Here is a 25,457-nt window from a genome sequence, read left to right as displayed (position 1 = left end):
TAGTTATAGAATTGAGTAAAAAGAGAAATCACTGACCTCTTCACCATTCTTCTTTCTGCCCAAAGCATACTGTTTTGTTGCTTCAATAAATCGCACAGGAATATTATATACTCGCTTATTAAAGAATACAACTAGTGTGTATGGTTGCTTGGAATCATGGCCAGAGCTTTTCCGAATAAGAAATGATCCATCCTGTTTAATAAAACAAAAGCATAATCATGGTCAGCATTACTTACTTTCTGTGGGTTACAAATTGATTTATGACAAATATCTATATTTATATTCAAAAGGTGAATACTTAGTTATGTGAATTTTTATTATACATTAGAATTTATTTTATTGCTTTTCAATACAATAGTTCAGCAAAATATATAGTCACAGAAAATCCTCAGTGACATCAATGCAGGCTTTTTGATGTGCTAGGATTTAGAAATGCGTGAAGAGACACATGATCAAACCTAGAGAACACTTATGAACCAGGAACCCTGACCACAAGTTGCCCATGAATGTAAATGTAGTGAATAAAGTCTATTCAAAAGTACTGTAAGAAGAAAAACAAATGAGGAATCAAAACTTTCACCTGATAAAAATTCTCACCACAAAAAAATTCTTACATTAAAACAGGAAAAAACCTGCAACAATACTATCCATTTTATTAAATCTTTGATAAAATATTCTAGTCCTAAATTCAAAATGTAGGACCAAAAAAGTGCACAAAAAACAGGAAGAAGTACAACAAGAGTTGGTCAAATTCAGGAAAGAAATTGAGGAAAAAGACCTATCTCAGAAGCAAAAAAATTATAAGATGCCGAAGACCCTGCATAGCCTCAAATGAAGATTTAATAAATGTAGAAACAACCAAGACATTTAAGAGCGCTAACAAAGATAGAGTCAGAGAGTGATTAGAATCAAAGAAAGACAAAAAAGACCCAAAATATATGTGTAATTTCAGTCCTTGGAAAAGAAAACAGTAGAACAGAACTGCCCCTGAAGACTATAAGTTAAGACAACTTATTGGATAGGAGAGAAAACTTAAGTCTGTGTAGTAGAAAGGCTTCTGTCTACCTGAGAAAACTGATCTGCAACAATCAACTCAGAGTCATATTCCAGTAAACCTATTAGACTTTTACAAGCTACGGTCTGCAGAGCCTTCAGGCTAAAATATCAAGTTACCTGTCGGGGTAAGAAAACCATGTTAACACCAGACTTCCCAGGAGCACCCTGCAGAACACGGCCAGCCAGCGTGGATTTCAAATATTTTTGCACCAAAATAAACTCATCTTTTAATTCCACTTTCCATGAACTAGAGATAGGACTAAAACAAGAGTAATGAAGGATGTGTAAATGTCGTATGTTCTCATAAAGTAGGGTACAAGTAAAAAATTGGGAGAAGAAGGAAGAGAGAAAGTGAAAACTGGCACTTTAATCTTAGATTGTCCATACTGTCCCCAGTGTTCCCACATGACTGGGATTAAGCTCTCCAAAAAGCTACCTTCAGGTCTTTTTTAGCCATTTAGACCCAAATCTTTGATCCTATACATTGATCACTCCTGGAAGCACCATGCCTTCCAGGTCTCCCCTGAAGCCTTCTTCTGTGCCCCTGCTGGGAGGACAGTGGAGCCTACGGACCTTGTAGAGATGCAAGGACAAGTAGAAACGAGATGAAGGTGCCTGAGAGAGAGGAGGGGATGACAGCTCCTCTCAGCACCCATAATTGTTGCAATCATTTATCACAAAGCTATCAGGATGACAGCTGTGCCTATTAGAGGCTAAGTGCAAAATATGGGACTTAAATACCATCAGACCTTGTTGGATCTGTGCAAGGCCTCCTCAGCAGACTTGCGATCGCAGGCACCAGCATACCAGGGTTTACAATGAACATCAGCTTCCTGTGGAACGGAGGGCACCGTTAGGCCTCTGGGACTTCCATGCACTACACACACACGCCCTCCAGCACTACCACAGCTGCACCGATAACTTGAGAATGCGTTTTAGATTTCCTTCGATCAACCACAAGGACTGTTATCATTCCTATTTAGTCTTAGCTGTGTCACTTAGTATTTGAATATAACTAAATCCTAGTTATTCCTGAACCATTTCTTCTCTTTCTCTTAAATAACTTGTACCCTCTGTTTCCATTATGTTTCTTATTGTTGTTGCTATGTGGAGTGCTTTATAATTTCCATTATCATGTTTGATTCTTACAAGTAAGGAAACATGACTTCTTAGATGGCAAGAAGGATGTGTGCAAGCTTCCTTATTTTACATTCTGACATATATTTTACACAGCTTAGAGTCCTTTCTCTGTCTCTCTTAAAATTTCACTATCTTATGTGTTAAAACACGTAAGCTTCCATGGAGTTATTATTGGAAATTACAATGTTTAAATAAAAATCTATTTAAGAGGAATAACAATAAAAGCAGCATATTTCCCTGCTAGTTTTGAGGAAACACTAATTATTATTCAGGAGATCTGGAAAAAACTGGAAATAAATGGAACAAGGTCTTGGGAAAAAATATGGATCTCTTGTACCTACCCGCAAATGATAACTTAGAAACTGACACTTAAAATGCAGTTTCCAGTCTCAGGCTTTACCCCAAACCTCTCTTCTCAGAAGATGGCTGAATGATTTCAAGAGATCACTCCAGGGGCTGGCCTTGTGGCACAGTGGGTTAAGCTACTGCCTGCAATGCTGGCATTCCATATGGGTGCTGGTGAGTGTCCCAGCTGCTCCACTTCTGATGCAGCTTCCTGCTAATGTGCTTGGGAAAGCAGCAGAAGACAGCCCATGTGTTTGGACCCCTGCATCCACATGGCAGACCAGGAAGAAGGTCCTGGCCTCCTGGCTTCAGCTCAACCCAGCCCTGGCCATTGTGGCCAGTTGAGGAGTGAAACAGGATGGAAGATCTCTCTGTGTCTCCCCGCCCTCTCTCTAACTCTGCCTTTCAAATAAATAAATAAATAAATAAATCTTTTTTTTAAAAAAAAAGTTCATTTCATACCTGTTCTGATATAGGGGAATTAGATGAAAAGCTGGGTAACGGTCCATCCACAGTTGGGCTCCCTCCTTCTGAAAATCCTGAAAAGGTTGGAAAATCAATTGGTCCTCTTTGTTCGTTAAGCCATTATTATGCCTATACCCCACCACAGGGCAAGGTGTTCTTGGGACACACACACACACACACACACAAACCTTGAAGCAATGGTTCTTAAAATGTGGATCAAGGACCCTGGGAGTCCATAAAATGTTTTTAGGAATTTTGAGAGGTCTTGTCTTCTCCATTTCCTTATCTCTGTTAAGATCAGTTTTCAACCCGAAAACCTAGCACAATACTCTTTTTTTTTTTTTTTTTTTTTTTTTTTTTTTTTGGACAGGCAGAGTGGACAGTGAGAGAGTGAGAGAGAGAGAGAGAGGGAGACAGAGAGAAAGGTCTTCCTTTGCTGTTGGTTCACCCTCCAATGGCCGCCACGGCTGGCGCGCTGTGCTGATCCGAAGCCAGGAGCCAGGAGCCAGGTGCTTCTCCTGGTCTCCCATGCGGGTGCAGAGCCCAAGGACTTGGGCCATCCTCCACTGCACTCCCGGGCCATAGCAGAGAGCTGGCCTGGAAGAGGAGCAACAGGGACTAGAACCCAGTGTGCCAGTGCCGCAGGCAGAGGATTAGCCTATTGAGCCGCGGTGCCGGCCCTAGCACAACACTTTGAATATAGAAACTGAAATGAGAAACCCAGTCTCTGTTACTCTAAAGAGATTTACAAAATGGAAAACAATGTCATTCTTCCCATTGAATTGCTTTTGTTTGGAAAATATAATTATTTTCACAAAAATGTTAACATGTAATACTATTTTTAAATGGACTAATAAATATGTTTTAAAGACGCAGTGTTTAAATCCTTGATACATTAAATGCCAATAGAAAGGAACATGTAACCAAAGCTCTTTGGGTCTGCCATGATTTTGAGGGTATTAAAGGGGTCCCAAGACCAAAACAAATCAGTATCACTGGCTTAAATGTGGAGACACATGAAATAGAAAAATTCTTAGCTGCATTTATTCACTCATTCTTGTGTGACTGCCAATGACCACAGCATTGGGGGATGTATAGCAGTCAACAAAACAGCAAAACGTCCTGCCTTCCCGGAGCTTAAGTTTTCGTGGGTTGATAGGCAATGCAGACGTCAGTAATGATACATATGTTATTAGAGTTGCGAATGCTATGGAGAAAATAAAGCAGAAAAGGAAGGCCTTACTGAAGGGGCACTTGGTGGAAAGAAAGGAGGCGTGTGGGCATCTCAAGACAGCATATTCCAGGTAGAAAGCCAGAGCCTGGCATATTCCAGAAGTAGCCAGGGGGCCACTGTGCCTGCAGAATAGTGAGAACAGGGGAGAAGAATGAGGGATGAAGTCAGACAGGAGGCAAAGAGGGAACCAGGTTTATAGGACCTGGCGGGCCTTGCTGTGATTGAGCTGCAAGAAACATGATAAGGAAAGCTTTGGGAGGGTTTCCGTAGCGGAGTAATGCGGGCTACCTGCCTGTCCCTCTGGTGGCTGGACAGGAGGAAGGACAGAGGGACGCCAGTGCGGTGTTCTTGCAGGAGAGGGTGGTGGCTTGGAACAGACCGCAGCAGTGGAAGCAGTGAGGGTGATTTACTTGGATCAGGAAGGAGCAGTTGCAGGTGCGTGAAGAGAGCGAGTGAGCAGTCAAGGCTGACTCTGAGGCTCGTCCCCAGAATCGTCCTTTATTAAGATGGGGCCGCCTGCAGCAGAAATGCGGTTGGATGAGCCAAGTGCTTCGGTAGACAGAGTCCTGGGGGTTTCAGGAAGGCAGTCACAGCTGTCACAGGAGGGGCCTGCGAAGGCTTGGCAGGCAATGGGCAGGGGCAGCGCTCTGCGAGCAGCAAAGCTGAGTGCAGGGGCTCAGGCTTCCCCAAGGCACTCACAGCTGCTGGCGTCTGCAGTTTGGCAGGCAAGTGAGGGCCCGTGGGCAGCGTTGTTTTGAGCCTGAGCATGTACCAGGCCTGTTCTTTTCAACACACTGGCTCACAGGGTCCTCGCACCAGCTCTTAGGAGGAGCTACTGGAAGGGGCCTTCCCAGGCCGCTGCATCTGCAACAGCACCCCTCACTGCCTCCAGGCTTCTCCACCACCCACCTCCTGCCACCGTGCTTTATTTTCTTCATAGCAGGTTAGCATTCATGTTACAGTATTGTTCACCTGTGTGTTTATTGTCACTCTGTCCCCTTCAATAGAACCTAAGCTCCTTGAAGTCTGAGTCTGTATTGGATTCCTTCTTGTATCCTCTGCCTAGAACTGTAGCTTACACATGACAGGTGCTCAGTAGCAACAGCAAGAATGAATTGGGTTGAAAAACAACAAAAGGTATAATAAAGTTTTTTAAATAATGAAAAAGAAATTTCTGTAGCCAAAATTTTCTGTGTGTGATAGGATTTCTTAAAAAAAAATCCTAATTAGTAAAAGTTTCAGTTATTTAAGATAAATCAAAAAATCTAATTAAAGCCAAAAATTATGTTTAGTAAAAATGCACATACAGTTTCTATATTTGACAATTATGCATTTATTTAAGTAGATTTCCTCTTGATTATTTTGGAATATGTTTCAAGTCACTCATATAAGGTAGAGTTGTTTGTTCTTTTTCTACATTGTATGGGAAGCAAATGAAGTTTAGTTCTGCAGGTTATCTTCTGCAAGCTTGATTTATCTGACTTAAGTTTTTTTAGGGTGTTGTTTGCCCTGGGAAAATTATGCAGAAATTTGCCATACCCTCTTTTCAGAGTCCCTTTTATAGACATACTTTGTGATTGTCATATCGTAAGATTTAATTTAAATAACTATTACTTATTGATGAACTTTTATGTACTAAGCACTGGGCCAGGTGCTTCTCATATGTTGTTTGATTTAATCTTCTGATTTTGATAACAGCTGTATTGTTTTTGGAAAATAAAACAAGATGGGTGACCAGGAAAACACAAAGTCAATAATAAAAGAGAAAAAAGTAAAATTATCTCAAATTTGTTTTTGAAAACAACTCTATGAGATAAATGTCCTCAGATCGATTTTATAGATGAAGAAACAAGGAAGAGAAGATACAAAGATCAGGCAGCTGGAAATGACTGTTACCTTAGACCCCCACCACGTCAGACACTAATATCCAGCCTTAACAACTACCCGAAACCACGCTGCACGACGTCACTGGACTTACTTGGTAAAGGGATGGGTTTTTGATGAATTTGTCTGAAAGGAAGAATTTCAGATTAATTAAAGGGCAAAGCACAGTATGAACATTTGAGTTTTTGTTTACATCAAAGATGTCCTGACCAGGTGTAACACGAAGGAGTCAACAGGAATGGCAATAACACGGATCTGAAGATAGGAGAAGCACTGACAACTTGAGATGAGCAAGGTTTCTGGGAAAGAGGAGCTCGACTAAGATATATTGCATATATTATACCATATATCTATAGAGTATAGACAAATAGATTATATTTTAGTTAAGTCCAATAATTACCCTGAATAGTGGGACTCTGCAATGCTATACAATTCTTTGAAAGTTGCATAATGCCTTCATTATAAAGCAATGAAATACTGGCTCTTTATAAGCACCATGAGCCAGTGCCACAGTGCAGTGTGATGATGTACATTAATTCCTGGAGAAACAAGAGGGAACTTAGCTAAAGGAAAAGGTCTTACTTCTGGCCAGGAGAGAACACGGTTGACTGTACAGCTTCCTGTCTGTGACTGGACCCTCGGTGGCGTTCAGCAGGTACAGGTTTTTCTGGATTAGGAAAATTCTCGTGTTAGGATTACAGTGAAATCTCTGTCCCCACTCCAAAGTTCAGCAACATCAGCTGAGAAGAACCCAGTCTGCTCAGATGTCTTCCCAGGAACATGTCTTTGACCTGGATGGCGATTATTTATTTGTGCACTTGCCACTCTACTGATGGGTTTGAGCTACTAGGACTGGGACTGCTACCCAGTCGTGTTACAGGTGCACCCTGCCACCTCTGTGTCTATCCTTTGGCAGTGTTCACAGAGACTGGACCTGTGGCAGCTGGACCTTTAAGGGTGTAGGTGTAGGTGGGAGCCAGATGATGGCCAGGTTTTGTCATTTCTCTGAACCAACCACCTTCCACTTTCTAATTGTAACACCATAGAGGTGTTAGGAGTACCTTGGTGTTTCCTCATTCACCATAAGTGTGGGGAGCAGCCCGGACTGGACTGAGTTACTGGAATTAAGACTTATTCTATGCATCTGCTCTCCCACAATATGGCGCTGGGAGAGAAGTAAACAGCTTCTACCCAGCTGCCTCTCACCAACTTGACAAGCTGCAGAAGCTGCTCCTGATTGGAGGAGAGCGGCGTGCTCGGCGTGTGGGCAGCCGAGTTAGGATTGGCAGAGGAGGACTATAAAGGAGGAGAGAGACGGCATGCACGGGGAACATCTAAGGGGAACATCTAGCTGAAGGAACACCTGTGCAGCCCCCAGAGAGCCGGCCGGCGGTGTGCCGCTCCCCTGCGGAAGTGGGGAATGTGGCCAGGGGGAACTGCCCTTCCACGGAGGTGGAAGGGATAGTAGCCAACCCGGGAAGAACCAGCAGCAAACCCGGGGAGGGCCGAGCAGACGAAAGAACAGCGCAGGGTCCTGTGTCGTTCCTCCACGAAGAGGGGGAGCGACATAATGGTGCCGTGACTCGGATAGGAAACCTAGCTCGGATAGGAAACCTAGGACGGATAGGAAACCTAGGACGGATAGGAAACTTAGGAGGGAAGAAACGGGAAGAAGTGGGAAAATATCGGAGAGAGAGAGATTAGCAAACAGCCTAGGGAAAAGCCGGACGAAAAAAGGTGCCGGAAGAAGCTATTGAAAGCCTAGGCATAGACTCAGATACGGACTACGGGGGGAAGCTGGGAGAAATCTCTAAGGTCGAAAGCGAAAGTGAAAGCTAGAATAAACAGACTCGGATGCGGACTGTGGGGAGAGGCCAGGAGAAATGAGGGAGGAGTATTGTTGGAGGAAAGCTTGGGGAAACATACCGGGTAGAGAAAAATGTTAGGGAAATTGAAGCCGCGGGGGGCAGGCCGAGGCGGAAACGAAAGCCACTTTGGGATTCTCAAGTTAGCCCGGGAATAGGGGGCGAAAAGTTGAAACCAGAAGCTGAAACGTAAGCCAGATTGGGATCCGTCTGATTAGCCCGGGGGGCAAAGGACGGGAAGCCAGATCGTGGGGCGGAGACGTAAGCTGGGTTGAATTCGTCAGGCTAGCCCGGGGAACTTAGATTGAATGCTAGTGGCGGACACGTAAGCTACGCTGTGTGACTCGCGGAGGCTGCCGCGCGCAGACAGAGCGTGCGGGGCTCAAGTACATAGGGAACGCGGGGCTAGCGCGGAGACCGCGGAGTGTGCGCGCAAAGTCGAGCCGCGCAGAGCTGCGAAGCCGCGCAGATGAGAGAGGTGCGGGCTGAAGCGGCTCAGAGCCGGCGAGGCGCCGAGAAGTAGCCTCGGGGCGGAGCCTGCCGGCGGGGCGAGGCGCCGGGAAGCCGCAGGGATAAGAGAAACAGAAGTTTAGAAGTAAAATGAGAGAAATGGGAATGTTGGCAGACAGAAGTAAAATGGGAGAAATAGGAATGCCCGGAGATAGAGAAATAGAGAAATAGAAAGGCCTCCCCTCAACATGGCAATGAGAAAGCTTGGATTCGGTCTGCCTGATTAAGTGAGGTGATGAGCACCTGCAGGCGGCTAGCAGCTTATGCGCCGCAGGTCACCGAAGACAGGCACGAATTAACATTAGTAAGGCCTCCCCACAATACAGCAATTAGGAGGCTTGGATTCGGTCTGCCTGATTAAGGCGGTAAGCGCCAGCAGGCGGCTCGACCAAAGTATGAGCCGCAGGTCACCGAACACAGGCACGCATCAGCGCCTAAAAACCTCCTCACAACATGGCGAAGAGAGGACCTGGATTCGGTTTGCCTGATTGATAGGACTTGTAAGAACCTGTGGCAACTCTAGCAAGTAGAGCAGAGTGTGTGCCGCGGGACACCGAAGACAGGCGCGTATCAACACCAAAAAATAAAAAGAAAGGGGGATCTGTGGGGAGCAGCCCGGACTGGACTGAGTTACTGGAATTAAGACTTATTCTATGCATCTGCTCTCCCACAATATGGCGCTGGGAGAGAAGTAAACAGCTTCTACCCAGCTGCCTCTCACCAACTTGACAAGCTGCAGAAGCTGCTCCTGATTGGAGGAGAGCGGCGTGCTCGGCGTGTGGGCAGCCGAGTTAGGATTGGCAGAGGAGGACTATAAAGGAGGAGAGAGACGGCATGCACGGGGAACATCTAAGGGGAACATCTAGCTGAAGGAACACCTGTGCAGCCCCCAGAGAGCCGGCCGGCGGTGTGCCGCTCCCCTGCGGAAGTGGGGAATGTGGCCAGGGGATCTGCCCTTCCACGGAGGTGGAAGGGATAGTAGCCAACCCGGGAAGAACCAGCAGCAAACCCGGGGAGGGCCGAGCAGACGAAAGAACAGCGCAGGGTCCTGTGTCGTTCCTCCACGAAGAGGGGGAGCGACAATAAGATGTTGAACAAGTAATTTGCTATTGATGAGAGGTGAAATATTAGGATTCATATATGATCTACTCCTTTTGGGGAAAAAAAACTAATTGGATCTGATTCAAGACTATCTCTATCTCCACAATAATGTTAATCTCACTATTTTCTTGAGTGGAAGAGGAGAGTGGAAAACGGGCAAAACCCTGAAACCTAAGATTTATGTTGAGGCTCATCGGGAATGTCATTACTGAACCACTAATAAATGTCATCAAAAATTATTTCAATAGTTTCTCTCCCTCAACTTTGGTCGACATTTGTCAAGATCTTGGTATTTTCTTAAGGAAGTTTCCTGCATGGAAGGACAGTTGACAACTATGCGAATCCAAAAGGCATAAAAAGGAGTGAGAACTCAAAGACTCAAATAAGTACGAAAGTAGACTTCAGAGTTGTAGCGCACTGAAGTTCGGAGCCTGAACCTCTGAAGCCATACTTCAAGCTTGCGGCAAGTCACTTGGAGCTGTTATGGTAGATGTTTTGCTTATGACGTCAAAGCCTGGTGATTTCAGAAGGGGAACCAGTGACCATATTAGGTCCCAGGAACCAGTGAGCTTCCACCACAGGCTTTGCCTCCACTGACCTGGAGGCTTCTGTTCTAGGCAAGAAGAGGCGGCTGCCTTGCTCTGGGCTTCAGTGACCACCATCAGCCTCCTGCAGTGGGCTCTTGGAGCAGCTGGACACCCAGGCAGCAGGGGACAGACCACCAGCTCCCTCTCCTTGGGCTTTGGCAGGCTCCTGAAGCTGGGAAGTCTCCATAAGGTTGTCCTTACTTCTGGGCTCAGAGGCCCAGAGGTCACTGCTGCTCCATGGGCCCTGCTCCAAAGGCATGAGAGACAGACAGACAGACTGCCAGGAATGCAAAGACAGGAGGAAAAGGCAGAAGCAAGCAAGACAGCAGAAAAGGAGGGGTGTCTCAGAAAGAGCCTGGGGGAAAATGATACAGGAAACAGGATGGGAAAAGCTTAGAAAGCAGTCAGCACGGAGGAGCGTTGCACTTCACGCTCAGGAAGGACCCACCGGGCATCGTCCCGGAAGCCAGGACACCGTGTGTAGATATGTCCATACAACTCTTAACACTGTGAACCTTCAAGTGTGGCATTACATGGGTGCAAGACTTGGACTTCTATATAAGGTGTTTTTTTTTTTTTTTTTTGACAGAGTTAGTGAGAGAGAGAGGCAGAGAGAAAGGTCTTCCTTTTCTGTTGGTTCACCCCTCAAATGGCTGTTATGACCGGTGCGCTGCACCGATCTGAAGTCAGGAGCCAGGTGCTTCCTCCTGGTCTCCCATGCAGGTGCAGGGCCCAAGCACTTGGGCCATCCCCCACTGCCTTCCTGGGCCACAGCAGAGAGCTGGACTGGAAGAGGGGCAACCAGGACAGAATCCGGCGCCCCAACAAGGACTAGACTCTGGGGTGCCGGCGCCGCAGGCAGAGGATTAGCCTAGTGAGCCTATATAAGGTTTTAAGTATTGTTATGCTAGATGATTCTTAATTGTTTGTTTTTCCCCCAGCATTTTCCAAATACAAATGTTTTTTTAAATGAGAAGCTTTCAAAAAAATTAAGGTTTTTGAGTTACAATAGAATAAAGGAAGAAAAGCATTTGAAGATGTACTCAGAGACATTTGAACTTTGAAAAACATTATTTTGAAAATTTGGCAGAACTTGTTCAAATAAACAGATTTTTTAAATGTAATTACCTTAGCTAATCTATATCATTCTAAGATATGTGAATAGCTGTATGTTACTCTTTTTAAAATTTTATTTATTTACTTGAAAGGCAGAGAGAGAATGGTTGATTTCCTTTCTGCTGGCTCACTCTCCAAGTGCCCTCAACAGCTTGGGCTGGGCTAGGCTGAAGTCAGGAGCCAGGAACTCAGTCTGGGTCACCTACATGGACGGCAGGGGCCCAAGTACTTGAGCCATCATCTGCTGCCTTCCAGGGTGCACATTAGCAGGAAGCTGGAATTAGGAGTAGAGTGGGATCTTGAACCCAGGTGCTCCAAAATGAGATGCAGGCATCCCAAGTAGATTCTTAACAGTGGCACCAAATACCTTCCCCTCTGGAAGGCAGCTATGCTCACCACTATACCACCAACGCTACCTGCCCCTCTGAATTGGGGTTCACATCCATGTAAAGCCAGGGCCACAGCACTGTGGCAAGTCATTACTGTCTGCATCCAGGCAGATTTGGGACATGTTGACTACAGACTGCTTTGAAGACAGTACCCAGTAAGCTCAGGGTCTGAGCTAGCTTTATGCTCTCTACTCATTGCAAAGTGAAAAGATGATCTGGTTTAGAAATTCAAGTTTCATATTTATAATTGTCTTACAAATAATGAAAGAAATTTAGCAACACATTTACTGCAAATCCTTAATTAAAATTACTTTTGGAGGACAAGTTCACCCTTCACAATAATAGATTTACCTTCACAAACACTTGATGAGTTCTGTTGCGAGGCAACTGGAGTCTGTTAAAAAAAAAATAGAGACAAGAATACTCACTACAGTGCGACGTGGAACTAAAAGCCAAAGCTACATCAGTAAAACAAGCCTTTTGGCAGACTTTTCTTTGTTCTATAACTATTCTTTCTGTCACAGCAACAACAATGAAAAACAGCCCATTCCCAGCTGAACCTCTGCACTGAGTGACAACTGGAAGGAGGAATCCACAGAGTGAGCTCTGTTGTCTTGGTGTGGGGACCTCTTGCTCCATCACGGGTGCTGGGGGAACCATGATTCCCAGTGGCTGCCAGGCACTTGCACTTGGGCAGCTGCACATTTGGCACGCACTTGGGCCCGTTGGCCCCACCTTCTGAGTGTTCGCTAAGTGATGGGAAATGGCAGCTCCTGAGCAGGTGCCTGGTCCAGGTGGGCTTCCTTGCACAGAGGGGTGACGCAGGTTCACCATGTTCAGAACCTGACTTAGTGAGTCCTCAGTGGGCTGATACACAGGGGTCTGCCATTGGCTCCTGGGTCAGCAGGCAGAGCACACACAGGAATCCCCCTGGGGAAGGCAGATGTGTGGGAGGCAGGGGCTCTGGCCATCCCCCTGACCTATAATTGTGCACACTCAGTGAGGGTGCCCGGGCCAAGCAAGGGTGAGCTCCTTGGCTGCCTGGAGACTGGAAGCTTCTCTGGTGCTGTCTGGGCAGCCCCTTTAGTTGCTAAGATTGCTGTGTTCACCATAGCAGGGGGCGTTTTCCACTTGAAGTAAATGGATAAGAATAAACACAGCAGGAAACATGAACAGGCACTTCTAAATGCAAAGTTTCCTTACCATCTTCAGTGGGGCAGCTGGTTTTTTCCTGAGGAATAAAAGGAGATTACCTTTGTTAAAGCACAATGGAGATACAGTAGAGCTATCATTTCACTCTCAAATTTAAAGCAGAATAATGGAAGTGAGTGTGTGTGGGAAGACTATCTGTGAAGGGATGCGAGGGCTGGCAGGAGGGTTTAGGGATGATTCTCCAAGCCTCAGAGCCTTCCGGCAGGTGGGGAAGGGGCTCCCGGGGTAAACAAGAGCCCCACTTGGCAACTGAGCTGTTCTTTCCATTCTGCTGTCAACTCCCCAGTGACCTGGGCCCCTTGCTGTGAGGTAAGCCAGAGCTTTAGTTACTCCAGCTGGTCTATGCAGAGTCTCCCCTCTCCAACAGCACCCCGGGGCTACTGCCTGGAGAGGAAGGGTGGAAGCAAGAGGGTGGCCAAGCAGGTGGAGGTGCAGCTGGCACCTTCCTGCACCAAGCTACCCTGTTTCTGGGTGACCCTGCTTGTCTAGACTTCTGGGTAGGATTCCACTTGGACAGATCCAAGACCACAACGAGTGGTTTGTGTCAGTGGTTTGTGCCAACTTCACTAGCACTCCACCTTTGTCGATAGATACTGGAATCTAACATTGCTAAGGTTTTGTGCTTATCTTAGATGTTTATTTTAAATTCTTTCTCTTTGTGTGTGTGTGTGTGTGTGTGTGTGTTTTAAAGATTTATTTATTTATTTGAAAGGCAGAGTTACAGAGAGGCAGAGAAAGAGAGAGGTTTTCCACCCACTGGTTCACTCCTGAACTGGCCGCAATGGCCAGAGCTGGACTGATCTGAAGCCAGGAGCCAGGAGCTTCTTCCGGGTCTTCCTCAGAGGTGAAGGGACCTAAAGCCTTGGGCCTTCTTCTGCTGCTTTCCCAGGCCATAGCAGAGAGCCGGATTGGAAGTGGAGCAGCCAGGACTTGAACCAGTGCTCATATGGGATGCTGGCACTGCAGGCAGTGGCTTTACCTGCTACGCCACAGCACTGGCCCCATCTCTCTCTGTTTTTGACTTGAGCTGAAGTATGGGGGGAAGAACACTAACAATTACCAATGCCTACAGGATAACGGGCACTAACATCATGGTTATTTCAATCTTATTACAATGTGACCTATTACAATGGGTATCATTATCACATTTTAGAGATGAGGGAACTGAGGCTCAGGAGGACTAAGAAACTTGCCCAAGTCGAAACAGCTGACCCAACAGAGGGGTAGTCAGGGTTTGGTTAATAAACCCCTGAATGAAGACTTTTTGGTTTACCCAGAGTCTGAATTAAGGTCATAACCATGCAGGCCCACTTTAGATATATTTAAATGTGTACTTAAAACATCCCGTGAGGGGCAGGCGCCATGACTTAGCAGGTAAAAGCCACCACCTGCAGTGCCAGCACCCCAGGCTATAGCAGGGAGCTGGATCGGAAGTGGAGCAGCTGGGACTTGAACCAGCACCCATATTGAGTACCAGCACTGCAGGCAGCGGCTTTACCTGCTATGCCACAGCATGGGCCCTGAAGATCCATTTTCTAATAAGCAGCACAAAATAGCCTTAAGAGTTGTATGTGGGGCCGGTGCTGTGACCTAGTGGGTAAACCCACCACAGGCATCCCATAGGGACACCAGTTCATATCCCAGCTGCTCCACTTCCAATCCAGTTCCCTGCTATGGCCTGGGAAAACAGTAGAAGATGGCCCAAGTGTTTGGGCCCCTGTACCCATATGGGAGACTCAGAAGAAGCTCCTAATTCCTGGCTTTGGATCGGCCCAGCTCCGGCTGTTGCGGCCATTTGGGGAGTGAACCAGCAGGTAGAAGACCTCTCTCTCTCTGTCTCTGCCTCTCTCTGTAAAAAAATCTGCCTTTCAAATATATAAATAAATCCCCGCTGTGGGAGTGGGCAGGGCTTGGCAGGGGGTCCACAGAGCAGCAGGGTCCACGATGCCACCCATTCAGATCTCACCAAGCCACTTCCTGTGGTGGGTACTCACCCTGCCCTTGGCAGTGGGGACGGCGCAGCAGGGGAAGGTGGTGGCTTGCATTCCCAGACCCCGCTGTTTCGACCTGCATGGACAGATACACGGGTCAGGCCCCCAGTCAAGAACCTGAGGCTGGTGTGGTGCTGGTGCTGTCAGCAAGGCTGACCTTTCTGGCCACTCACAAATCCACACACACTTTGTGTTGCTTTCAGTCAAGCATATATGGTAGCTACAGAGAAGGTGTTGGTATAGTGGACGTCATGTTTAAGTAGTGTCAATGGCTAAGCTCAGGCCTAGGAGGTGGATGAGAGACTCCAGCTGAACATCTCTACAGCAGCCTCTCCTCACTCCCAGGGGCCAGCCCAGAGTCCCTGCTTGACAGGGCTCAATGAAGGGAGCTCAGGCTGGCGGCTCTGAGCTCTGCAGGGACGCACAGGAGGTGTGCCTGGAGACACAGCGGCCCCCGGCCGCTGCACCTGACACCCACCCCTGCTACTCCACACGAGCATGCTTACCCCAACCTCGAGTGGGAAACTAGTCACTCCTTCATCCCCCAGGCCACAAGTGGGTGGACCAGGACACGTGGCAGGCCCCTGCCCAAATCCTACCTTCTGGAGTTCCCTTGCACCCAACCTCTCCCTCTCCTACTTGAAGACAGAAGCCAGGAATCATTCCAAGGGGGCATGTGAGAGAGAGGCTCAGTGCATGTCACTGCTGGGCAGAGAGCAGGCCAGGAGGCCCCTGGTAAGACTCCTTGTTGAACAAATTTGGCTGAATAAGCATTTCGTTAGGAACCGACTACGCTTCTAAGTATAGGGGACACCGTGTCAGAACGGGCTGGCCTTGCTGCCCTCAGTGTGTTGCTTGAGTTTGTGAGATAAGCAAAGACTGCAGTGACGGGCAGTTACAAGGGCTATGCAGAACCTGGCCTCTGCTACGCCCTCGGAGGTGCCAGATGAGGGGCCGTGGAAAAGGGGGAGAAGTAATCACAGGCCTCCGCTTCCCAGGATGAATGGCAGGGAGGACACGTGCCTGCTCTGTCATCTCATCCAAACACTACCTGAAAAGCCCCCCAAATGAGACAGTGGCCCTCGCCTTCCCTGCAGAGCCCACCTGCTCCTTGTGTATGGGCAGTGCTGGCTTGGGCCCATCCACCCCCAGCACACAGGACAGAGAAGCGGAAGGGGTGGGCGGGGCGGGGCTCTCCCCTTCACTTCTCTCCTCTTCCCTTCCCCCCTCCTCTGCACCCAGGCACCCCTCCTACTTCTCTCTTGGCTGCGGGTAATTTTCAAAGACATTTTTGGAAAGAGGCTGCACGTGAGTTTTTACATCTCACGTGACAAAAGCCGAGGCATCACCTGCCTGTGCAATGTGAGTCCTAGGGTGTTCTCACTGGCTGCTCGTCCAACTGAGAGCTTCAGACTGACGGGGCTGAAACACCCGGGGCAACTCAGACTTTGATGAAAGATCTGAGAGAAGGGAAAGAATCTCAAAAAGAAGGAAGTGGGGAAAAAAGGGCTAAGGCAGAATTTCCCCCAAGGGTTTCCGTCTTCTTCAATGCCTAAGGTTCATGCCTTCTGTTTGACCTTTGTCACACCTGCTGCCTGGCTCTTCCACTAAGCTTCCCCTTCCTTCCGAGCCCCAAGCAGTCTGCCACTGTCCCCTTCTCCCTCCCCTCCCCACGAATGACTTCAGGCCATCACGGGACTGGGAGGGCCTCCTTGCTCCCCTCTGGCTTGGCAGAGAATCACAAACACTGGTGGAAAACTGATGGCCTTGTGTCAGGAAGACAGTGTTCTTGTTTTTCTGCCACCAAACTGGCTGGGTGACCGCCTGCAAGCCACTGAACCTACTTTCCCTCTCTGTGAAATGGGGCCACCAAGACCTACCTTTCTTAACTCAGACATTGCGGTATGAGAAGGCTGACTGGGAAAATGTAAAGGATTAGCCAAATATAAAATATTTCTAGGAAGTGAGATGTATTTTAAAACACATCAAAATATTATGCTAAGTGAAATGAACTAGATACAAAAGACTACACATTCTATTTTTCTATCTATATACAACATCCAGAAAAGCAAATCTATAGCAACAGAAAGCAGATAGGTGGCTGCCTGGAGCTGGCTACCAATGGGCATCAGAGATTGTTTGGAGCTGGGGTGATGGGCATGGAAATTTTTGAAAACTGGATTGTGATGTTGGTTACATAATAATTACTATAAATGTAATGCTTTATAAAAGTCACTGAAGTGTACACATAAAATGGGTGAGTTTTATGATGTGTAAATTATAACTCATAAAGGAGCTCAGTAACTGTGATTCCTATTGTCTTTGTTTTACTGTCTTATGATCAACTGCTGTGGTGTCTGTAGGTGCTGTACTTTCAGTGTGTGCCCCTAAGCCTCACATGAAACCAAGTGGGGCCAACCAAGGCTCCGAAGGGTGAACTGGCAAGGCTGGAGCTAGCCCGAGGCTCTCTGAGTTTAAAGCCTAGGCAGGCACCTTCTTCATCATGTTCTTTGGGATTAAATTTTCTAATTCCTCTCGACATTATTTCCTTGTTTAGATATGGTTTCTCTATCTGATGCCTATAATACTATAAATAGCTATGCTAGGTTAATAACAAATGAATGAGTAACAAATTCAATGGGCCAACGCCCTCGCAGTGGAGCAGTGTGAATCTTTAAATACAGCCGGCATGTGGGGAGTCGCTGACCCTCCACCATCCCAGCACCTGCTCTGAGCCAGGTCCCGAGCTAGGCCCTGGAGCCATAGCTGCGAACCAGACACGGAGCTGAAAGTCTCACTGGATAGAGAGAAATCTCAGAAGTCAGTGCACGAAGTGTGCAGGTCACCCTAGGAGTATACATCATGGGGCTCCACCCCAGTGTGCGGTCAGGCGAGGCCTCCTGAGCAAGTGACAACAGAGGCAAGGTCTTTAGGGAGCTTGCGAGGCACTTAGGGGTATGGCCCTGAGACCCCAAGTCACTGGGGAGTAGGTGTGGGCTAACTGTGAATAGGAAGAGACTTCTGGCAAAGGAGAGCTCTCTGAGAGCCACAGAAACCAGGTGGGGGCGCTAATCTGGGCCTTGAAGGCAGGCAGGATTTGTTGCCATAAAAGAGAACAAAGACCAAAAAGCAGAACCCATGAAATACAGGCTGATGGCAGTTCTGGATACGTTTTAGGAACAAAAGGTCCTGGGATAGGGCGAGCAGAGCTTTGTAAGACGCAAACACCAGAAATCATTAAAGTATTTTTCTAAAGGAGGTCCTCATTTTTGTTGTTGTTGTTGTTTCAATTAAAGGCTTTCTGTTTTGGGGATTTGACACAATGGTTAGTGCACATACCGCTTAGGAGCCCGCATCTCATATCACAGTGCCTGGGTTTCAGTCCTCACTCCACTCCTCTCCAGCTTCCTGCTGATGCACACCCTGGGAGGCAGCAGGTGATGGCTGAAGTATGTGGGTCCCTGCCACCCACAGGGGAGACCCAAATGGAGTTCTGGGCTCCTGGCTTCAACCTGGCCCAGCCTCAGATGTTGTAGGCATTTAGGGAGTGAGCTGCCATATGGGAGATGTCTGTCTCTGACTCTCTTCCTTTCAAAAAATAGAATAAACAAACATCCTGACTGTAAAAAGACAGAAAAAAAGGGTTTCTGCTGTGTAATAACAGCCCTTGTCCTGAGTGACCACGAGTCAGCAGGAGCCACGGCACCCCTGCCAGCTTGGTTCCCAGGAGGTGAGCGAGCTGGGTGGGCAGGATGTCACTGTCACCTCCCCTCTCCAAACAGAGGGAGAGGACAAGGAAGACCAGAGCTTGTGAAGACGGTGAGCAATTGCGTAAGAAATGAGTCAAGGACAGATTTTTTAAAATACTCTTTCATTTTCCAGGAGATTGTCTCGAAGCAGAACCAGCCCCCCAATCACCTTTGCTTGGCTCTGCAAGAGAAGGGAGTGTGTCAGGGTGTGAGCGTGTGAGCATGAGTGTGTCAGGGTGTGAGTGTGTGAGCATGAGTGTGTCGGGGTATGAGTGTGTGTGGAGGGGTGAGGGATGCGGGGAGAGAGAGAGAGAATGCACATGGCGGTGCTGGGAAGGAGGCGCCTCCACCTCACTCCACTCACTGGGAACCACTGCCCGTTCATGGTGGGGGCTGGGTGACATGGTAGAAGCGAACTTCGTAATAAGACAGGCTGGTGACATCTGGAGGAGTTCCGAGCTCCCAGAGGCAGGGGTGTGGCCGTGGTGGTGACAGACAGGAAGGTGGGCAGTGATAAGAGGAAGAGAGCCTGGACTGGGGTGGTGGCCACTGCAATGGAAGAATCAATTTGGAGGAAAGCAGCAGCAGGCTTTGGAAGGAACACAGGTGCTGTCAGCCCTGCAGCCGGGGGCTGGCACGCGTGCAGAGAAGCAAGGAGCCCAGCAGAGGAGGGAGGTGGTGAGCCCGCAGTTTGGTGAGGGAGAACCAGACGCCTTGGCAGCGGGGGCCGGCAGTTCAGACACGGATGAACCCTGCAGAAGCGCAGCAGCTTCTCTCTGCCGAGCACTGTGTGCCTGACACTGCCTCAGTTTCCCAAGCACAACTTCAGAATGCTCCTGTCACCTGGAAGCCAGGAGCCCTGGGATTCCACCCTGGGTCTACCTGGCTCAACACCCAAGCTCTTTGCCCCCCCAAGACATCCGGACAGAGCTGAGGGCTGCAAGCTAACCCCTGGGGACTTCTCAGGGGATGGGAGACAGCAGAGTGCCCAGTGCAGGACCTTGTCGGCCAGGGGCCAACAGGCCTGGGGATGCGGGTCCCTTCAACACAGGTGCCACCAGACAGTGCATGGGGTGACGAAGGGCCTTCTGTTTGTTCCCTTTGCTAAGAAATTCGGAAATGCCAGTGATTATTTCACTGTGCTTGGTCTCAGTTTATCTTATTGGAACAGATGAAAAAGCAAACCGCAGCTGGCAAATAGTTTACCTGAAGCTGTCCCAGGAGGAGAGGCGGGCTTGGAGGAACTGCTGGGCTTGGTCAATCTGTTCACCACAGGAGCTTGAACATACAGACAGATGCGCATAAATACACACACAGCACAGGCTACACGCGCCTGCCCTGGAGGGAAGCCCCGCTGGGGACGCCTCTGTGGAACCCACAGACCATTACACAAGACTCTGAACAGGAACACCTGGAGAGTGGCTAGGGCAACCAAATTATTTTATGATGGATATTTTGTTGCAGTCAATACTAGCTCTGGGGGAGGGCGGGTTCATTTGCCAAACAGGAGATCTAGGAAATGGAAGACTTTCTGGTTTTGTTTTTTATCGGGAGGGAGTATTGAGCCTGGAAGTGGACGGCCCCATTTCCTCAGCCACATGCAATACGAACAATTTCTCTTGGATTTTGTGGGGGGAAGGAGGAAGGGATTTGCTGATTGTGGTAATGGGTGGGCTGGGAACTCAGGTGGGGCTGACAAGGATCAGCTGCAGGTGATCTTCCGGGCGCACAGACAGGGCTGGTTCCTGCCGGCGGAGGGAGAGCTGAGCCCTGCTAACTTGCGGTCAAGGTTGTTAGAGGAGCAATGGCACCTAAGAAGCATCTCCCGGATGGGATTATGTTCTCCATGGTGACCATGTCCTGGATGAACACTGTTCCCTTGCTTGACCTGCGGTCATGTGGCACTGGCTGCTCGGACCGTTTGATGGTCATAGCACTTGTCATCCCATGAAGGGTTTACAAAGGGATTGTTCCTCGTAGGCCCGAGGTACCACTAACTGGAAAGAGCCAGGACACACTGCATATTTCAACTCTTATGCATTTTTTCAGTCATCTGAAGCAACTGTTCTTGGTACAGCATTTAAAAGGTCAATGTCAGGCTTGTGACCTACGTATTAGCTTTCATGAGAAATCTACTCTAAGCCAGGGCAGCTGAGGATAATAATACAGGTGCTTTCATCATTAGAGACAGGTGTATTAAGTCACAGGGGGGTTAGTAGGCAGGGGGGGTAGGGCTGGGAGACCCAAGGAATGGGTCTCTGCTGTGGTCACAAAGGAGAGAGGTCTGGGCAGGGTCACCTCTGAGCCCCTACTGCTTACCACCGAACAGAGCCGCATGTCCCCAGCAACGGCTAGAAGTCTTCAAGGGCTTAAACGGCAAATGCTCACCTTTATCCGATGGGGGTGAACTGCTTTCTGTGGGGTGAATGTAGTTCTCGTCATTGTCTTCCAGAGGGATCACGTAGTCGGCCTGAGAAGCACAGAGACGAATGGGCAGAATGCTGCACGCTCAGTTCCACGTGTAAGAGGGGGTGAGTTTTAAAAAGCTTTACTGAGATGTAATTCACATTCTATAAGGCTTTGCTATGTAAAGCATATTAGTAAGTTATTCAGAGTTGTGCAACCATCATGATCTAATTTTAGAACAGCTCTCACCCCTCAAAAGGAAGCTCACATTAGAGACTCTCCACCCCGCTGTGCCCTGACCAGTCAACTACTTCTGCCTGTACAGATTTGCGCTGAAACTAACCCGATAGCCACAGCTGAAATGAGGCTGACTCTCCAGCACGGATTACAGGGAGGCTGAGTGGCTGCGGGATCCCTGTGGGACACTCTTGGTCCCTTCGGTCCACCTCTCCGGGTTGTCTTGGAGCCTGGGGGACACCTTGTTAGAGCCCAGCTTCCCTTCCAGCGGCTGGTTCCTACGAAAGGAGAGGCTGAGCCCCCAGGAGGTGGGGCCAATAAGGCCCCCAGCCAACAAAACTTCCCAGCACCTTCGACCTGTACGCGGAACGCCGGCACTCACACGCAGCGACAACACCCCAGCTGCTGCAGGGACACTGGCAGCACCACGCCCCAGCCGAAGCGTCCCGAGCCCTGTCTCACCACTCGGACTCTGTACTTTCTCTGGACTCTCAGCTTCACACATGTTTCGTTCTGCATTCGTTGATTATAGTAGAAGCCGTTTTATCTCCCGTGTAATGATTTACTAGTCATTGAGACATTTTTATTCCAAAGAGCAACGACAGAAAAGAAGGACTTGAACCAGTCCACACAGATCTTGCTGTAGTGTCAGCCCCCATCTCCCGGATAAAGGGTTTGTGGAGAGGGGATGCATGATGTGTATTTCCGGTGTTGCAACTCAGTGCTTTAAAGTTGTGACTTGCCCAAGTAAGTAAATGATCAAGAAACATCACAACTTATATCCCAGCAAGACCACCTTGGCCCTGCTGCCATGTTTTAACTTAGACCCCATTATTAAGAGCCAACCACAAACACCTGGCTGTAGCGACATCAGTGACAGAGCTTTAGAAGCCAGGCAGATCATTCTACTACTGTGACCTACATATATTAGAAATCCTTCTTCAATTATTATAATGGCTTGAACCAAAAAAAAGATTATTTTAAAAATCAGTTTCAATCAACCCCAGGGTTTAGATGTCTCAGTAGTAAGACACCAGCTTGTTTATTTGCCTCCCCTAGCCTACAGATTTGAAAAACAAGGAGTGCCACAAATTCATCTTATTTTCTCCTTCCCGTTGCTTGTCATACTCAATTACTTATCACATCATTTTGATCAGCTTTTAAATACCTACCTAAGCGATATAGACATTATTTTATTGAGTTCTTTTTAAAAAAATGTATTTGGCAGAAAGACACAGAAAGATAAAGCAAGCTCCCCTCTGCTGGTTCATGCCCCTCATTGCCTGCAATGGCTGGGACTGGGCTAAAGTTGGAGACCAGGAACCCAATCCAAGTCTCCCACATGAGTGGCAGGGGCCAACCACTGTACCATCACCACCACTACCTCCTGGAGTCTACATTAGCAGGAAGCTGGAGCCGAAGTCAAGCTAGGGACTGAAGCCAAGTGTTCCAGATGGGATGTAGGCATCTTAGCTGGTGTATCAATCACTAGGCCAAATGACTGCTCCTAATTCATTGAATTCTTACAATAATACCTACCCTCTAAGGTAGGTCTATTTATCCTAATTCTGCAGATGAGGACTTGAGAGAAGTCAAGTAAACTGTCTACAGTTCACATGAACCCAGAAGACTGGAACCCTAAAGGACTGGCACTGGGTTGGTTCTGGGCACCACAAAGACCCCGGAACCCATGCAGTGTGGGACACATTTGTGTTAACTGAAGAGCTGGTCTCTCCTCATGGGAGGCCGGAGAGGTGGTGCAGGGTGACCCTTAAGCACCCGGGCTCCCATCGCTCCTTGTATGGGTTCACACGCCGGCTCTACTCTTTTCCTCTGTGACCTTGGATAGATTGTTTTGTACTCATTTGTACATTAGTTTCCTCATCTGTAAAACAGGACGACAACATACACTTCCCAGGCTTGTTGTGCAGATTCCATGAGCTACTACACACAGTGCTGAGCACACTGTGGAGACCGGCACTGCTCGTGCCAGCTCTCCGTTTGGCTTGTGCCTCCGTGTTTTGCCGATAACCTGTAGAACAGAGCTGCACGTTTTACTTGTGCTGGTGTTTGACTTTTTCTTTTCCCTTGTAATGGTTTAGTTACACAGTAATGTGGCCTCTTTTTTTTTTTTTTAACCCCTTTCTTATCTTGCCTCTCCATCTGCCCATTCCTGAATGCAGCCTCCTCCATACTTCTCCTTTCCCACTGGTGCAGGCCGGCCTGAGCTACCTCCCCAGGTTGCTAATAGCAACACTCTTCCTCACTCCCTGGGCCCCTCTCGGCTGTTCACAGAAATGGAGAGCCTGAGGGAATCCACAGCACTCATTTGCATTCTGTGTCTGAGTTTCTGTCTTCATATGGATTTACCAAATGCTGACAGAATGCACAGTGAGACCCTAGCAGCTGCTGTACCCATGCTATTCCCTGCTTCGCTTCTCCTTACCACACTACCCCAGTCCTGGACACACAGCCTCACCTCGAAGACTGACAGACCGAGGATGGACAGCCCATAACTGCCCCCTCTCAGGCTGCTGACTTTCTGATGTAAACTCTCCTTTAAGCAGGGGTCATCAACTAAACTGCAGACAGAGCAAGCTGGGGACAGGAGTGGGGGCATGTGCAGCATGAGGGGTGGCCATGCAGTGCAAGGGCTGGGGACAGTGAGAGATGGAGCTGGAGGGTTGCCATGGGGCTCCCCTGCTTTGAGTCCACGGATGGCCCGATGTGGCCAGGTCTTCAGTTTTCAGGAGAAACTAGAAAACTAGATTTTAAAGAATCTAGAGTCTAGCAGAAAAGAATCCAATATATCTCAAGCTCCTTTTGGGTGTCAGGCCCTGTGTATGGTATTATATATATGCTCTCTTATTAAGTCTTCAAAATAACTGGAAGAGATGAAAAATAGGCTGTCCAGCCTGCCCGAAGTTACAAAGCTAGAAGACTTAAAGCAGGAATTTGGGGCAAGAAACTGGCTGTATTTTATCCTGTTGTGCTACAAGTCATATTAAGGTAGAAATGAAGATAATTTCATAACACATACATAAGCCACAGGCTTTATCATCTATGGCATTAAAATAAGTGTTTTCTTATAAAAGCTAGAGTAAACTGTGTCTGGTGACAGTTAAGGGCTGCTTTTTTTTCCTCCAGTTTTTTATTTATTTGAGAAGTAAAGAGTTGCAGCTTCCACTCACTGGGTCACTCCAGAGATGCCTGCAATATCTGGGAGTGTGTCATGCAAAGCCAGGAGCTGGGAATTCAATGCAGGTCTCCCACGAGGGTGCCATGTGGGCAGCAGGGAGTCAACTACTGGAGCCACTGCCTGAGGCCTCCCAGAGTGCGTACTAGCAGGAATCTGGATCCAGGAGCAGAGATAGGACTTGTACCAGCACCCTAATCTGGAATGTGCCATCTAACCTACTGTGCCAAATGGTCACCCCAAGAGCTGCCTTTAGTGTTACTTTGTTTCTCAGATTCCCATATGTGTAGGACTGTCCTGATGGCTGTGCTGGGAGGCTGGTCATTGCCCTTATTTTAGATGCAAGTACCTCAGGGAACCATAATGCATTAGCCTGCATCAATCCACATAACGTTCTGAATGCGTTTTCCTCCTCGTTTCAAATGGGAGCAATTCTGGAGGGAGTATGACTCACAAAAGTGAAGTGTGGACAGAGGGGAGGCTGGTAAGATAACTGCCCAGGCAGCCTGCGAAGGTGGGTGTCTGGGTACCTAGGGGCTGGGGCAAGAGGCATGAGAGTGGAGGGGTCAGCTCCTTTAGATGGTGTGCAGGTCCGGCCAGACCAGGGTCGCCATTGCATTTGCACCTCAGCCCTGAGAAGAGGAAAGTGGAGGAAAAAAGGTGGGGGAAGAAGTGGGCAGAGACAGGGCAGGGAGGCCCAGGAGATCAAAGGCAGGGAAAGAGTATCTTGGGGAGGGAAGAAAAGACTCACAGCGCACCAAGGGCAAGAGGAAGTGGGCTAGGAGGAGGGCATGGAGCCAAACGAACATGTTAAGTTGAAAGTCACATATGGCATTTTCAGAGAATACCGAGTCCTGTGGGATAGGACTGGAGATGGGGGGGGAGGGGCAGACAAGGATGGGGAAGACAGAACAGCTGCCGGGGCCCCGGCCATCTAGGCCGCCATCGCCCTGCCCTCCCTGCACCCTGGGATG

The 25,457-nt window shown here is 48.2% G+C and overlaps 1 protein-coding gene and 1 long non-coding RNA gene across 3 annotated transcripts in view; one reads left to right on the top strand and one right to left on the bottom strand.

Annotated features, from left to right (window-relative positions):
• Window positions 1–25,457, bottom strand: part of BLNK (B cell linker) — a 102,481-nt gene that overhangs the window by 6,285 nt on the left and 70,739 nt on the right. For both annotated transcript variants that reach the window (XM_089314648.1, XM_051823460.3), the window contains exons 7-16: window positions 21,033–21,114; window positions 19,851–19,922; window positions 14,899–14,971; window positions 12,896–12,923; window positions 12,044–12,086; window positions 6,707–6,791; window positions 6,219–6,250; window positions 3,004–3,080; window positions 1,806–1,889; window positions 37–192 (exon numbers count right to left, since the gene is read on the bottom strand). In XM_089314648.1, coding sequence (XP_089170774.1) covers window positions 37–192; window positions 1,806–1,889; window positions 3,004–3,080; window positions 6,219–6,250; window positions 6,707–6,791; window positions 12,044–12,086; window positions 12,896–12,923; window positions 14,899–14,971; window positions 19,851–19,922; window positions 21,033–21,114 — 732 coding nt within the window. The remainder of the gene's footprint in view (window positions 1–36; window positions 193–1,805; window positions 1,890–3,003; window positions 3,081–6,218; window positions 6,251–6,706; window positions 6,792–12,043; window positions 12,087–12,895; window positions 12,924–14,898; window positions 14,972–19,850; window positions 19,923–21,032; window positions 21,115–25,457) is intronic.
• On the top strand, window positions 21,037–25,114 carry LOC149121951 (uncharacterized). Its single transcript, XR_016222073.1, has 2 exons — window positions 21,037–21,175; window positions 21,376–25,114. It is a non-coding gene; the product is annotated as an uncharacterized LOC149121951 (long non-coding RNA).

Source organism: Oryctolagus cuniculus, chromosome 15 (genome assembly GCF_051225735.1).
Source record: "Oryctolagus cuniculus isolate XC-2025 breed Fujian yellow rabbit chromosome 15, ASM5122573v1, whole genome shotgun sequence".
Taxonomy (NCBI): domain Eukaryota; kingdom Metazoa; phylum Chordata; class Mammalia; order Lagomorpha; family Leporidae; genus Oryctolagus; species Oryctolagus cuniculus.
Note: the sequence above shows the minus strand (reverse complement) of the source record. Positions and strands in the feature narration are given on the sequence as shown.